The 17,186-nt window shown below is 25.6% G+C and overlaps 1 protein-coding gene across 2 annotated transcripts in view; it reads left to right on the top strand.

Moving 5' to 3' along the window:
• The window catches only part of LOC117178337 (DNA topoisomerase 2-binding protein 1), a 50,802-nt gene that overhangs the window by 26,854 nt on the left and 6,762 nt on the right, over nt 1-17,186 (top strand). For both annotated transcript variants that reach the window (XM_033369754.1, XM_033369753.1), the window contains exons 13-23: nt 553-737; nt 3,629-3,795; nt 3,878-4,083; nt 4,162-4,244; nt 8,814-9,047; nt 10,376-10,432; nt 10,514-10,671; nt 10,767-10,882; nt 10,961-11,031; nt 15,450-15,566; nt 15,656-15,856. In XM_033369754.1, coding sequence (XP_033225645.1) covers nt 553-737; nt 3,629-3,795; nt 3,878-4,083; nt 4,162-4,244; nt 8,814-9,047; nt 10,376-10,432; nt 10,514-10,671; nt 10,767-10,882; nt 10,961-11,031; nt 15,450-15,566; nt 15,656-15,856 — 1,595 coding nt within the window. The remainder of the gene's footprint in view (nt 1-552; nt 738-3,628; nt 3,796-3,877; nt 4,084-4,161; nt 4,245-8,813; nt 9,048-10,375; nt 10,433-10,513; nt 10,672-10,766; nt 10,883-10,960; nt 11,032-15,449; nt 15,567-15,655; nt 15,857-17,186) is intronic.

Raw genomic sequence — 17,186 nt, 5'->3', positions numbered from 1 at the left:
ATTAACTTTAGTTAATTGTATTTTCTAATTTTTTTATTTTCTTAAAATCGTCTAATTTTGGTAATAAAACAAATTATTTCTTTTTTTTTGCTAAAGGTAGGATCAAAGATATAATATTTTTGCGTTAAGTGATACTAGGTTGAGGTATTTTTTATCACTCTTTCATAAATATTGCACAAAATGTAAATAAATAATTCTTCTTTCTTTTATTTTAAAGGTATATTTTGCATGCCTTCAATGGTTCGCCTTGGCGTGTATCAAACTTTAGTTTTGAAGTAATAAATGTATCTTTTAGTACTTTTTCAAACTAATAATGCGTTGCAAAATTAAGATACATATATCGCGAGAGAAAACTTGGAAAAAATATTAATTTCGATCCGGGAAATCCGGGAATTTGAAAACGAAATTTTGCTAGACACTCTGGAAACTTAAAAAAAACTTTCATAATGTTACAATTTTTACAATAATTACAAGGTTTTGCATTTTTTCCAAATTGTGATTTGAAGATATGTACAAAATTATGCGAAATCATTACTTTTCGTAAATTTGCAGGTCTCACATTTCTTGTAAACATTTCTGAAGCTGACTTGTATCAAAATTTGGTTGTGAGAATCGACACAATGGGAGGACGAGTTGTCTCTCGGACTTACCCAGGAATTCCGGACTTTGCAGTAGTTCCTATGCTTGGTACTATTCTAAAATCTACAGTCAACGAAATAGTCACCGAACTCTTTATCGTAAGATTTTAAATTTTAGTAAAAATCTAATTATAAATGCATTTCCTATTTAGAAACGAGATTATCAAGGATTTTAAAAATATTTTTGTTTTTGTTACAAGATATTTTAAAGAAACAAACTTTTTATTCGGCTAATTATAATAAATAATTAATATTAATGCAACGTTTGTTTGTTTCATATTATATATTGTCCAAAACAATATAAAAGAAAAACAAAAACAAATATTTTAAGCTAAAATTATTCAAAACTGGAAGTTTACTTTTTGAAGTCGAAATCAAATGATTTTTGTTTAAAATAATCTTTTTCCAGTGAAATGTCTAGCATATTTTATAATTGTTCAAATATTGTAAATATTCTTTGAAATCTAATGATTTTTTATTAACAATGACAATTTCAGACGGAAAATACGAACAGCGACTTTAATCAGAGTTGGGATTATTTATTTTAATCTGATCAATTATTTACTGTCAGCTCATGAAAATTGAAGAAAAATGCAAATTGAATTTACAACAGTTAAAAATTCAATTCAAAATTTTCTTCAATTCGTAACTGCTGTTAAAAATTTACATTTTACCGACATAAAACACGAACACAATAAAAAAATGTGAGACACTCAATTTTATCATTTTGGAAAAAAATCATTGGATTTACATCTTATGATTTTGTTTTAAAAATACCATTTTCAGGAGAAAATCAACACCAACGTAACCTAAAGTTGTTCGAAAATGGTAAATATTCTTTTAAATCTAATTTTTTTTAATATCATTGATTCCCGAAGAAAACAAATAACTTAAAGTAACAATAAATTGTTCTAAATTGTAAATCTTCTTTCAAATTTAATAATTTTTGTGTAAAAAAAATCGATTTTATGTGATAACCCGATTTTTTTTAAATAAGGGAATTTTTTCGAAAGCAGGCTTAATTTTTTATATTACAACCTTAATTCGAATGGAAATGGGTTTAAAATTAATTTTTTGAACTGAAAATTTAATCATTCTTTTTTTTGTAAATTGATCGTTTTTAAAATTAATTTTTTGGTTGAAGACTCATCATTTGAATTTAAAATTCATCTTTCTGGTTGGAAATTCGGTTTTTCTTGAACTATTTTATTATAATTTGTTTAAACTTTTTTTAGTCTGAAAATGTAACTATTCCAAGTGGATATTCTGTAATTTTAGTTGAAAATTCATCTCTATGGATGAAAATCAACTTTTTAACTAAAAATTTAACGGTTCAATTTTTTTCTGAAAAATCATCCATTTTTGTCGAAACTGCGTGTTTGTTTTTTTAATAGAAATCCATTTTTTTGGTTGAAAATTTATCTTTTTGGATGATAATTCACTAATTCTAGATAAAAATAAATAATTTCAGTTGTAATTTTATCTTTTCATTTGAAATTGAACTATTCCAGTTATTCCAGTTAAAGATTCATAATTTTTTAGTTGAAACTATTCCAGTTAAAGATTCTTTTTTTTTTATTTGAAAAATTCTCTTTTTTGTTTGTTTGTTTAAAATTCAACCATTCTGCTACTTGAATATTTAACATTTTAACTGCAAATTTAACTATATATTTAACTGTTTCAGTTAAATATTTTATGATTTTATTTAAAAATTAATCTTTTTGCTTCAATATTAACTTTTTTAATTGAAAATCTAACTTAAATTTTTGTTTGAAAATGTACCTTTTTAGTTGAAAATTCATGTATTTTATTCAAAATTCGTCTTTTTGGTTTAATGTTGAACTATTTCAGTTAAAGATTCAACTATTTTCTTAAAAAATCATGTATTTTGTTGAAAAATCTTCTTTTTTTTGTCTAGAAAATTAATCTTCTCCTTTTAAATTTAACCTTGAGGTTCGAAAATTCATCTTTTTGATTGAAAATTTAAGTATTCCAATCAAAATAATAGTCATCATTTTAGATTATTTTTTAAAAGTTAAATTCTTTTCTCAAAAATTCATCTTTTTATTTTAAAATTAATCTGTTCAAGTTGAATATTTTTTTATTTTAGTTAAAAATCCATTACTTTTGACCAAATTTGTTTTTTTCTGAAAATTAAAATTTTCGGTTAAAAATTCATGTATCTTGTTGTAAATTCAATTATTTAATTTAAAAAGTTAGGAGTTTGAAGCAATTTAAATTTAAAATACATGGAATCGCCTGAAATTTTTTTTCCGGATTTGAGTAGATACCCTGAATTGTGCAAAGAAAATGTATCGTTTTTTGAAATCTAGTAATTATTTTACTAGTAATATCGATTTCTGGTGTAAAAGGCTAACATAACCTAACACTGTTGACAAGTTAAAAAATTTTTTTTAATTAAACATACCAATTTTTGACGAAAAACACCAACGTAATCCAAAATGGTTTGAAGATTCGAAATCTAGTTTAAATTAAATTATTTTTGTTTGAAAATACCAATTTTCCATGTAAATCGCAAACGTAACCTAAAATGGTTGTGAAATAAAAAAATCTTTAAAAAGTTAATGATTTCTGCTTAAAAATTTTGAAAATATCTCTTAGAATTTGTTAAATCCTTTACGATTTTTTGATTTCTTATGAATTTAAAATCCTTTGAAATCCGTGAAAATCGGTCCTAATTTGATAAAACTCTTCGAAGTCCTTTAAAATCTTTAAAAATACCTTGATAAATTGAGATTCTCTCTGAAATTGTACTTGGTAATTTCTTCAAACTCTTGAAATCTTTCAAAATCTTTGTGAATCTCGTCAAGCTTCATAGAGATTTTTGACGAGATCGACATTTTTTTCAATAATCCTTACGTAATTAATGGACGGTTCCAAATAAAAAAGAACACTTTTTTCTATAATTATCCCGGTTGGCAATAAATCTTTTAATAGTGTGTATTGAAAATTGTATTTTCATTTTATAGGATGATTGTGTAGACAAAGACGAATTGGTTCCGCTAGAATACTACCATCGTCCTATTCTCTTAAAGGGTGACGCCCAACCTCTCCAGCAATGTGTGATAGCAATAAGCACTTATTCCGGACAAGAAAGGCCTTATCTCCAATTTTTGTCCGAAGCTTTGGGAGCAGTGTACTACAATTTTTAATCCAATTTTCAAAATATCGCTCCACAGTTTTCCAGAATTCTTATCGCTCTTTTTTATATATTCCAGACATCAAGACACATTTGCGCGTAAGACAAATTTGGAGAAAAAGACTTATGCCAGCACACATTTAATTTGTCCTGCGCCTGAAGGACAAAAGTACAATGCAGCTGTAAAATGGAAACTTCCAGCTGTCAGTGCCGACTGGCTTCTAAAGTGTGCCGAGAGAATGGAACTCGTGAGTGAAACGCCTTATCTTATTGGAGAAACAATGGGTAAGATTTCGAATTTATATTCTCCTTTAGAAAAATAATTTCATCCTTTTCCTTTGATCTGCAATGTTTGTATTTCAGCATCGCAACCTCGAGCCTTAAATATGAAGCCACCTTTAACAACTCCACGCACGATGACTCCTATGCGTATAGCGAATGTTCAGGTATTTTTTTTTTAGCTTTGTTAAGGTAGCCGCTTGACTGGGAAATGGGCAATTTTTTGTGACCGTGATCTGTGCTCATAAATTAATAAACGTAATATAACTGTTTGAAATTGAAAGTTAAATCTTTCAAATTAAATTTTTTATTTAAATTAAAAATATACTTCTTATACTTTTACTTTTTAACAAAATATTTTAATTCTCAAAAAAATAATTCAATTTTTAACGAAATATTATGACTTTTTGTTATTTCTGCTATTTTTCTATCGATAAGATTGTGATTTATAAACACGGCCTTCGGGAACAAGAATTTTTTATTTTTTTTTCTAGTAAATTGCATTGGCTGCATTGGAAGAAAAATTTCTGTCACTTTTCGGTTTATTAAAATATCAGTTGAATTTTTTTTTTTTACAATTATGATATTCAATTTACAATGCGTAATTCAAAAACGATTTATATACAAATTTTTCATTAAAATTTTAATTTTTATGGGTACATTTTTCATTTAAAGAATTTAAAAATTAACAACTTCTTTTTATTACGTAAATGGTACAACGGGTGTTTTTTACCCCACGTTTTCAAACATGACCCGCGCCGCCTGTAATGAATATTTTTGCACAGCAAAAATTATGTAATGTAGTTTAAAATGTTTTTTTTTATGGAATCGCTTTTATAGTCATTAGTTTAATTTAAGGTAATTAACAAAGTATTTTTAAAAAAACGACAAAAAGTGATTTTTTTTACTTAAAAATTCATAACTCACGTAATTGTTAATATTTGTACCTAAAAATTTAGGGTGATACTTTTAAGATACTACACTTTGAGAAAAAAATTACTGCATTATTGATGCTTCCAAAAAAGGTAATTATTTTGCAAAATAAATACTAGATTTTATGGTAAAATAAAACACCATATTTTCCCATGTTCAAATCCATTTATTTTTATTTGAATGCACAAAAATAGTTAAATAAAAAACATAAAAGTAACATAAAAAACAGATTTTCAAATTTGTAATTACTCTTTTAAACCTACACAGTCGCCGCAAAGACTGTAAATTCCAGGTCATTTACAAGAGCAAGCGACTATGAAATAATTTTAAAAAACTTATTTCACTTTAGCTGATAAACTTACGTTGGAAATTGAACAAAAATCACTAATATCAATGGCACAAATTTTGGTTGAAAATCGTTTTTTTTTTCGCTCGCTGGCGGCACAACGGGTATTATAGACCCCGCAGTTTTAGAAGGTCTACTTTGAGCCGGTGTCCAACGTATGCTAAACGTTTTTTTCTCCATACTAACCTACTCCATCTTTAGTTAGTGAATTCAATTACTGGTATAAGTCGACCCGTGGTCCATTTTCTCGAATTTAGTACGGTTAATTCGAGCTCAAAAATTTGTTGAGGTACTCTTTACCCATAGTGCCTCCAGTTAAGAGTTCATTTAGCAGTGCTTAAAATCGAAAGCTTTGGATAAAAAACATTTTTAGTTGATCAAATGTGAATATAAAACAAACAAAATTTTCGAACGTTTCAATTTTAATTGTTTTATTCGAAAAAAATTAATTTACAAGTCAAATTGTTGACTTTTAATGTATAATAAATATTCCACACCTATCATTCCTCGAAAAAATTGGAGTAAGTTGAAGAAATATTTAGAAGGCCTGAAAAGATTCGAAATTAATTAAATTTCTATTCATACCAAAATTTGGGTACAAATAACCCACGGTCTAATTTAAAACCAAATATAGATTTTTGCAGATCTTGAAAAAAAAATTTAGAAGATTTTTAAAATTTATGAAAGGCTATAAAAAAATAACAAGCATTTTCTTAAGATCCATAGGAAAATTAAAAATGACTATTTATTTTGAAAAATTAATATTAAGAGAATATTTAAAAGGATTTAAAAAGATTTGCAAAATTGTTAAAAAAGAATCTTGAAGATTTTAAGAAAATATTTTTTATTTTGCAAGATGTGAAAAAATTTGAAGGAGATTTCGAATCATTTTAAAAGTTGTTTAGAAGTTATAACAAATTTCAAACCTAATTAAAAATTTGAATACGTTTAAAACAACATGTAGATGTTTCAAGATTTTGAAATACAATTTTGAAGCTTATTAATGATTTAAAAACTATTTTAAATGAAAATAATTTATGTTCTAATTTAAGAAGTGTTCAGTTTATAATAAAAATGTATTCGTTAAATTTTTCATATTTTTAGCTTGAAATTGCTTTATATCATTTATGGCTCAGTTTTTATTACTTCGAATGGAAAGATTTTTAGCTTTTGATTTTTAATTTTTTAATTTCAATGTCCGTAAAAAATGTTTGCTAAACTGAACTGCTAATTAAAGCACTCAAAGTAGAACTTATTTTAATTAAAGAAATTTTTAATTCAAGCTTAAAAATTATTCAATCCAACATTCAATAATTTACCTGTTGAAAATGGAAGCCCGGAACATTATGAACTACTTTAAAGGAAATCTGTTAAACTATAGCAGTTGAAAAATTTCGGATAAAAAATATAAATCCACGTTATCATTTTTGATTCATTAAATTAAAGAATGAATCAATACATTTCTATATGTTTAAAATTATATCATTTTGAAGCATTTTTCAGTTAGAAATATTAAAAATCGAACAATTTTAAATTTCGTTTAAACCAACAAAAATTTTAATCAAAAAATTTCGAATTTAATTGAATTCAATTAAAAGTTAAATACAGTTAAAAATGGAATATTTCAATCTGAAAAATGAAACTGAACAGGATTTTAAATTAAATAAGAACGTTGAACATGAAGTGTTTCCCTCACCGATGTTTAAAGTAAAATTGATCATATTTTAAAACAAACTTCAAAATTTAAAAAATTTAAATATCTATAAATAAATTTTTTTTCCTAATATTTTATAAAAACTGCATACTTAGAAATCAGGTATAATCAGGGAGTTTTATGGGTCGGGGAAACTCAGGGAAAAGTCAAGGAGTTTGGAGAAAAATCTTGTAAAACTTCGAAAATTTAAATAAAAATAAAAAAATTTTCAAGGATAACAAATTTGTGTTTTTTAGTTTTTAATCTGAAATTGTTTTAAATTAATTGTTAAGGAAAGTGAAAAATCGTTCAGGCAAAAATTATGGAATTTTCAAAATGTAATGTTTCTGTCACCCTGGTAAAGTTTAATCTGTCTTGGTTAAAAATTCAACTATATTTTCGAAAATTCGGCTTGTTAGTAGAATTAAAAATTTTTAAATTTAAAATTCAAATATTTTTTGGTTGAAATATGTACTATTACATAATTCATCTTTTTTTTAACAAACTACTTGGTTAAAAGTTTAACAAAATTAAAAAAAAAAAATAATTTGGTTGATTTTATGTTGATTCATAATTCATAATTTTAGCTAAAAATGTATCTCTTTGGTTGAAAGTTGAACTATTTTGTTGAAAATTGATCTTTTATAATTGAAAATTCAACTGCTTGTGTAAAAGTTAAACAACTTTGTTAAACATTAATTTGCTTGATTGAAGGTTAATTTTTTGGTGAAAAATCTAAATATTTTGTTGACAATTTTTGATTATAATTAAATTTAAAAATTAAATATTAAATATTATTGAATTTAAAATTAATTTTTTTGTTTGAAAATATAACTTGTCTATTTTGGGTGCAATTTGATCTTTTTTAGTTTGAATATTCATGATTTTAGTTAAAAATTCATCTCTTTGGTTGAAAATTTAACCACTTTGTTGAAAGTTCTTTTTTGTTTGTTGAAAATAATTTTTCGCACTGAAGACTTCTGTTTATCATTTTTAGGTCAAAATTTATCTTGGTTTCCAAATTTATCTACTTTGGTAGATATTTGATCCTTTTTGGGATGTTGAAAGTTTAACTTTTTAGATTAATAATGCAACTGTCTTCTAAGAAAATTCTCTTTTTGGTTTGAGAATTGAAGTGTTTGGTTAAAAATTGACTTAAGTTTTTTATTTGTGGTTCAAAATTTATCTTTTTGGTTTTTCAACTCTTCTATTTTGGTACAGATTTGATCTTTTTTCGTGGATACGTCTACTATTCAATTTTTCTTTTATGATTCACCTTTTTGGGTTGAAAATTTAACTTTTTGGTTGAGTATTTGGTTGACAATGCAACTTTTTTTGTTTGAAGTTTGATCTTTTTATATTAAAAATTAGACCATTTGCTTGAAAATCCATTTTTTTTGTTGAAAATTCAACTATTTCGTTAAAAGCTTAATTATTTTCTTGAAATTTAAACTATTTAAAAAAAGTATAAGTATAAGGAATATATTTTTGGTTAAAATAAAAAAATACATTTTGAATTTTTGAGTTTCAAGTTAAAATGGTCAGGAAAAATAAAAAATTTGCCAGAGAAAAATCGGGGAAAAGCCAGGGAATTTGGAAAATTCAGTTTTTCAGCCACCCTGTCATTATTTTATCACCATTTTTTTAACAACCGGGATAAATGATCGGGAGTTATTTTTTGTTTTGATAAAAGAGGCTAACCTGTTCATGTACCCTCTTGGTGAAATTTAAATTTAAGTTTGATGTTAAATTCTTTTATTTTAGCAACAGGAAACGCCGGGAATGCAAACACCGTTAGTGAACAAACGGCTCAGTGCTATTATGAATAAAACACCGCAATCGCCGTTCCATATTAGCACACCTGAAACACCTTACGGAATAATGTTTAAGGACAACCCATCTCCGGATACGAGAAAAGCCTGGCTTAAGTGGGCCGACAGTTTTCCTGATTTAAGGGAAAACGATCCTCCTCCGGCAAAAAGAAGAGCCCCGAGCACTGTAAGTTAGGGTGGGTCGAAAATAAAAAATTCTGGAATTCAAAATCGATATTATGCGAAAAAGTAGCGTATTGGGATCCTAAAAAAATTTAATTAATTTGGCATTGATAGGTTTTTAGCTTGGTTACCCGCGTTCGCATAAAATGTTGAAACAATTTCTTAAAAAAGTGTGTAAATTAAAAGATATCTTCGGATACTTGAAAACTTTTCGGTGTCAAAAATGTATAAGAAAAAAATCGTCAATACCCAGGAATCGAAACTTGAGGTGCAGGGATTTTTTTAAATACTGATTTATGTATTTATTGAAATTATTTTTATAACTTGTGATTTATCAAATTTTCTGCACATGTGTGGTCTTTTTTAGCATAAAGATATACTAGAAAAAAATCGTATTAAATACAAAGTTCTATATATTGAAAATTTACTGTAATTTTAATTTCGATTCCTGGATCATGTTGATTTTTTGCTTAGTGTATTTCTAGGCTAAAAAACTACACATTCTCAGATTTTTTTAACCCACAATTTATAAAGAAAATTTAATTCAATATCAAAATCAATTTTTTTTTTAATTTTATGTATTTCCAATTTCCATTTCTGGGTTTGGACATTTTTTGGATAATTGTCCGATTGGAAATCGGACTTCTGTAGCAACCCTGAAAATTTCAAATCGAAAACGAGAACAAAAGCAATGATTTCTTTTAATTCTTTCTGGGTTCAATAGGTTCAGATGCTGAAGAAAATTTGCAATTGAAAGTAAAATTAAAGGCGTTTAAGCTGTAACTTTTAAAAGTGGATAACTTCAATGTATAATTCTTCAAAAATTTTAATTTCTAATTGAATGTTTTAATAATTAGAAAGTTTGCCAATGTTAAATTTTAAGTGAAATAATTTCAGATTAAAATTTTAAAAATTGAATAACAATTCGAAATCGAAAGCATTTAAAAATGAACAACTTCAAATCAAAACTTTATTTGACCGAATACCTTATTATTTTTGCAATTTTATTTCAAATCGTAATTCTTGATCATTAATAATTAAGCTTGATGATTTGTATGTTGTATTATTTTAATGGCTTATATAAAAAATGTATAATCTTTCGAAAGTTTTTACATTTTTAATGATACAATATTGAATGCTTTGAATGTATCGTTGTACAATTTTAAGCACTTTCAAATTCAAAATTATTTTATTTTGAAGGCGTAATTAAAAAAGAAATCAAAGTATAAGTACAAACCATTTAAGAATAAATATAAATATTTAAAATCGAAAAATTGTATGATTTCCAATTTAAATCTTTCATTTCAGTAAAACAGCACATTTTATTTTCAGCCATTTTCGGAACTAAGGAGGCAAATGTGGGAGAAACTGAAGGAACCCTTGGACGGGGTATAATTTATTAAATATATCTCTTATCAATTTCGTTCTTTATACACTTTAAACAGCTCTATAATTTAATTATTCATGCAGGAGGAAGCAGACGAGGCAAATACATCTCGGAATGAAAGTAATCGATCAAAAACTACAGAAAAAGAAAATTCTGTTTTTGAATCTGATGACACACCGACCAATAGACAATTGTCATATGCTGATGAAAATAGTCCTTCAAAAGTTAATCAAATCGATATGTAGGTTCACATTCATTATTCTAGAGGTTTTCTTTTTAAAGCTACATATTCACTTTTTTACTTTCTTATTAATATAACTTTTTCTTTATTTCCAGGCAATTAGTTACATTACAAAAAGCTTTGCGGGCCTCGACTAGTACAGCAGAAAAAAGGTTTTCTCTATCGGCGGAAAGTGCGAAAAAATACCAGTTTGAACCGGAAACAGACAAATGTAAGCAGAAATTAATAAGCTACGTATGGAAGAAATTCTTTTTGAAATGATTTGTTGATGGAAATTAATGTTTTTCAGGTTTGGGAAAGGAATCACAACCTTTCACAGTCGGCTGGCAATATCCAGAAGCACCTCAAGAAAAATCCCAGGTAAGTTAATTATTTACTTAAGGGTTGTGCATTTGCGTGAATTTTTTAAAAATTTTGCACCCCTGTAACGGACCCCATATCTTAAATAATATTTGCCGACTATATTTTTTTCGGGAATTTATCAATCCTCAAAAAAAATGTAATAGTTGATATTTAATCGAGAAACGATTTTAATTTTAAATCCAAAATAGTTCAATTAAACCAAAAACGACGGATTTTCAGCAGAATAGTTCAATCTTCAAATAAAAAAAAAGGAATTATTTTTAACCGAACAGTTGCATTTTCAATCAGAAAAGAGGAAATTGCCACTGGAAGAGATGAATTTTCTAAAGAAAAGACTATTTTTCAACAAAAGTTGAATTTCCAACTAAATAAGATTATTCAGTTAATATAGAAAAAAATGCATTCCAAAATGTTAAATTTTCTACCAAATAAGATGAATTTTTAACAAATTGCGTAAGTCTTTAACCAAATAGTTCAATTTTCTAACTAAAAAAGATTGGTTTAAAAAAACGGATATTTAAGTTGCCATTTAAAGCAAATTAATTTTCAACAAAAAAAAAACGAATTTTCTGCAAAACTTTCTGCATTCTGACCAAATAGTTAAAAATACATAAAAAAATTAAATTTGAACAAAAAAGGATTTTTTCGAGAATGTAGTTCAATTTTAAACCAAATAAATGAATTTTTAAGAAAGTATTTCAACTTTGAAATAAGGAGTTTAATTTTCCACGAGTTTTTTTCCCTCACTTTTTAGAGGAAAATACGAATTTACTACAAAGCAATTAAATTTTCATTTCGAAATTGTGATTTTTCAACAAAAAAGATAACTTTCAAATGAAATAGTTTAATTTTTAACCACACAGTTGCATTTTCAATAACAAGAAGATCAAATTTCTAACAAAAGAGATACATTTTTGAACCAAGAAGATAAATTTTGAAGAAATATTTCTATTTTCCACCCGAAAAAAAGTAATTTTCCATAAAGCAGTTGAATTTTTAACCAAACAGCATCAATTATCAACAAAAAAAATTTATTTTTAACCGAACAGTTGCATTTTTAACAGATTTTTCAGTAAACAAAGAAAAACAAATTTCATTGCAAATTTTGAATTTTCGATCCAATAAGAGGAGCTTTCTTTGAAACAGTTGAACTTTCAATCAAATGTTTCAATTTTCAATTAGAAACATGAATTTTTAATCAATAAAATTCATGCTCAACTAAAATAGCCGAAATCTCAATAAAATAAAATTTTTTTAACCAAAAAGTTAAATTACCATTTAAAAAATTATTTTTAAATCAAAAAACAAATTTTCTACAAAATAGTTGACTTTTCTACCACATTGTTTAATATACTACGAAAAATTTAATTGTCATAAAGAAAGTTAATTTTCAACCAAACAGTTGAATTTTTGTCCAAATAGTTACATTTTCTGTAAAATAAATAATTTTTTGTACTACTTTATCCAAAATAAATTTTTTTGTTTTTAAAAATCCCACTACTTTGTTAGAAACAAAATATTTGGTCAAAAACTGAACTATTTATTTGAAAAATTTAACTATTTTGTAGAAAAAACTCGTATTCTGTTAAAGTTTGTCTATTTGGGTAGAGAATTAATCTTGCATGTTGAAAATTCATCAGTTTTATTGAGGATTCACCTTTTTCTTAAAAAGTCGTATTTTTTTTGAATTCAACTGGTAGAAAATTCTTTGCTTTTATACTGAAAATTTATAGATTCCATTTTTAATTGAAATTTTATCTTTTTTACTTGATCATTCGTATTTCTTCATTGAAAATTCTCCTTTTCGCTTTAAAATTGGACTGTTTTGTTAAAAGTTCGGTTGTTTGTTGAAAATTCATCTATTGGAAATGGTTAAACTGCAATATGCCACCTGGTGACAAAAATCCGAACTATGAAGAATGGGTATGGTTTTAAAGATCAAATGCATGGAACAAGACTTTATTTCTGTAATATCTTTGTAATTTATAATAATTTTAATAATTTTATTATTTAATTAAATAGCAATTAAAAAATAAAAACTATTTTTCAAATACACGTACATAGAAAAAATTAGCTTTTACGAAGATACTAGCTAAATTTCCTTTACAAAAATTCAATTTTCAAACAAAAAATATGACTGTTCAACAAAAATTTAATTTTCCACGAAACTGATGCATTCTTACGTAAAAAATGAAGTTTCAAACTAAAAAACAATTTTTTTTGCAAAAAAACGCAAATTTTTAAATAAAATAAATAGATCTTAAAAAAATGGAAGTTCCATTTTCTGTTAAAAAATGAATTCTAAACAAACAAAAAAAGAAGTATTTTTCACTAAACAGTTAAATTTTAAATCAGACATAAGCCTTCAATAAAAAAAATTCACAATGTAGTTTAGCTTTGACCCAAGTAGTTGAATTTTCAATTAAAAAAGGTTAATTTTCAACAAGATAATTAAACTTTTAACCAACGAGATAACTTTTCAACTTAAAATATAAATCTTTAACAAAATAGTGATTTCTTAACAAAGCGACTCCACCAAATTTTTAAAACAAATTAGTCGAATTATCAAGCAAAGAAGAATGTTTTTAAACCAAAAAGTTACGATTTCATGAAAAAATTGAACTTTTATTAAAACAGTTGAATTTTTTTTAGTCAAAAAGATAAAATTTCGAAAAAGTAATTGAAATTTCGGTTGAAAAACATTTTACTCGAGTTTTCACGATCAAATTATGAATTTTTTAACAAGAAATAATTTTCTGCAGAAAAATTGAATGTTCAATCCAAAAAGACGAATTTTTAACTAAAAGGATGACTTTTTAACAAAATTGTTGAATTCTCTAGCAAATAGTTGCTTTTTTATAAAAAATATGAAGTTTATCTTAAAGCAGAAGAATTTTTTATTATTAAAAAAGTTGAGTTTTCATCCAAAAAAAATCCAGTTAACTCAATAACATCAAAAATTGAATTTTCGTAACAAAAAAAATGTTTTTACGAAAAAAATTCAATTTTTTAATTAAAATAGACGAATTTATTCAACCAAAAAGGATGAATTTTTAACAAAGTAGTTGAATTCTCTACAAAATAGTTGCATTTTTATCCAAAAAATATCAATTTTGTACTAAAACAGATGAATTTGTAATAAAAAACATTTTTTTTATAAGTGGAACTTTCATTCAGAAAATATTTCAGCTCATTTTTCAACACCAAAATAGCAATTTTAAACAAAAAGTAAATTTTCTACGAAATAGTTTACTTTTCAAGAAAATAGCATAACAGCTTAATTTCTAATCGAACAGTTGCATTTTTATAAAAAAAAAAAGATTTCATTTCTTCTAAAGATTTTTAATCTTCTAATCTTTAAAATAAAAAAGACAAACTTAAAAAAAAAATAGTTGAATTTTCAACCGAAAAGTTAACGAAAAAATGCAATTTTCTATTAATTAAAATAAATTCTGATTTAAGAAAAAACGATTATTGTACTACTTATTGTTACTTTCAACAGATTATAAACTCAAACGAACTTGTTTTGAAGCAAAAATGAACTCAATGTGATTTTTTATTAACGTATACATGAAATATTTTTTATTTAAAAATCTGATCGCTATATACATTTATTAAAATTTATTTAAGCTTACAATGCATTAAAAATTACATGAAATGGTGAAATAATTGTTGTTGTTGTTTTTTTAACCTTTTTGACAAAAATGTGTTTTTTCAGTTTATTAAATGAAAATTCTACCTCAAATGATAAATTTTTGATGGAGATTCGTTTTTAGTATTCAATCATAGTTTTAAACTTGACAAAACAATCGTAAAAACATTTTTCTGCTCAAATTAAAACTCATTTTTAAAATTGTACCTACTATTTCTAGTCTCAGTTTTCGGCACCAGGTGACGAAATGGTTGACCAAAATTCTCAATATGGTTGAGGATTGAACTATTTTGCTAAGAATTCGTATTTTTGTTGAATTTCACTGGATAACTCTTTTTTTGTATTATTGACCATTTTTTCACTTACTAATGTAACTGCTCCAGTTTTGGTTGAAAATTTATCCTTTTGGTTGGAAATTCAACTGTTTGGTCAAAAATTCATGTATTTTGTTTAAAAAATTGTCTTTTGATAGATAATTAATGTTCTTGGTTGAAAATTCGTCTTTGTAAATTAAAAATTCAACTGAACTTTTCTGTTTGGGAATTTAGTTCTTTCTAAAAAATTAATTTTTTTAAATGGAAAATGACTCTAATATGTCGACACGTATTTCAATTTTATTTTTTGATCAGAGAAGTGTCACTTGTTACCAAAACTTCACGTAAATAAATGGTTTTTTATCAAAATTGTTTATTTAATTTATACAGGACTCCTTATTATGATGAGAAAATCTGTATTTCTGTTACTAAAATTCTATGTCTTTCAGACTGAAGAAGAAACTGATAGTAAAGAATTAGAAGACAAAGTCGAGGAAGACCCTAGCGTTGAAACATCAGCTGCTGCTGTAGCGCCAGTACGAAAATTCATGCTCTCAGGAATAAAAGTTTGTATCAATTTCTTCCTTTTTTTAGCCTCAGTATAGAATTTTATTGAAATTTTCAAGAAAATCAATTAATAACAACACATTTTCAGGATAAAGAGCCTTATGAAAATTTGATAAAGGCTCTTGGAGGTGAAGTTTCAATGGAAAACACTTTTGATTCGACCGCGACGCATTTACTTTGCATCAAACCCGCAAGAAATGAGAAAACTTTGGGCAGTATAGCATCTGGGAAGTGGATTTTGCACTGTACTTATATTAAGGACAGTGCTGATGCAAAAATGTTCCTTGACGTAAGTCACAATTCTCAAGTATTTTTTTTTAATGATTTTTCTGATTCAGTAATTTTTGCTGACGAATATTTAATTTTGCGATAAAAAGTAGACGGATTTTCAACAAAATAATTAAATCTTCTACGAAAAGGATTAATTTTCAGCTAAAAAGTTGAATATTCACTTGGAAAAGATCAATGTTTGATTAAAAATATCAAGTTTTAACTGATCAAATTTTCAACTAAAATTATGAATCCTAAGTTTTAAACCAAAAAGATTATTGTTTCACCAGGAGGATTAACTTTGTATTTAGAAAAAAAACTAATTTGAAGCAAATAAATGAATTTTTAACCAAATAGTTGACGCTTCACATAAAAAAATCAATTTTCAACCAAAAAGGAAACCAATTTTTAACAAAATACTTCAATTTTCAATCAAAGAGATGAATCTTTAATTTCAAAAATATATTTTGAACAAAGTAGTTCAAATTTAAAGAAAGGAATTTAAATTTTCAATAAAAAAGAATTCTAAAGAAAATGTAATAATTGATGATTTAATAAAAAAAATTCATTTTTAATCAAAAACAAAACAACCGAACCAAAAAGGACCAATTTTCTCAAAAATAGTTGAATCCTCAACAAAAAAAAGATCAATTTCTATACAAATAGTTTTATTTTAAAACAATAAAGACGAACTTTCTACCAAGGAGATGTATTTTCAAATAAAAAGGTAGATTAAAAAAAATGTTTTCAGTGATTAATAAAAAAAAATTACATCGAAAATTTGTATTTTTCAAGCCACGAAGAATAATCTTCAACCTAAAAGATGAACTGTCATACATTTTTAACCAAGTATTCAAATTTTAAACCATGATGAATAATTTTCTACCATCAGAAAAATAAAATTGTTACTAAACAGTTTGAAAAATGGATTTGATATTAGTCCAAATTTTCATTGATTAATTTTTAGTTTATATTTTTTTCATTTTTAAAATGTTTAAATAGTTACATTTTTAACCAAAATACCTCAATTTTTAACAACATATGGATTAATAAATTGAGACTCCGGATTCTATAACCACGCATAAAATTTGCCTGGCCGCTTCAGGCCGCTCGAGTTGGCTTATCATCGCGAGCGCGTGATCGAGCGCGTGAGAGGTGATAATAAATTATCACCTCTCACGCGCTCGATCAGTGCTATTTGAATGATTCTATTTTGTTAACGAATCACTCAATTAAGGTAATACTTTTCAAAAAACTTCATTTTATCCTAATAAACATTTCTTTCGCTTCAAGTTTGGTCCAAAAAAAAAAAAAATAAACTTTTTATCAAAATTGTATTTATAGGTTCC

The sequence above is a fragment of the Belonocnema kinseyi genome, chromosome 8 (assembly GCF_010883055.1).
Source record: "Belonocnema kinseyi isolate 2016_QV_RU_SX_M_011 chromosome 8, B_treatae_v1, whole genome shotgun sequence".
Lineage (NCBI taxonomy): Eukaryota > Metazoa > Arthropoda > Insecta > Hymenoptera > Cynipidae > Belonocnema > Belonocnema kinseyi.
This window is presented reverse-complemented; position numbering and strand designations above follow the sequence as displayed.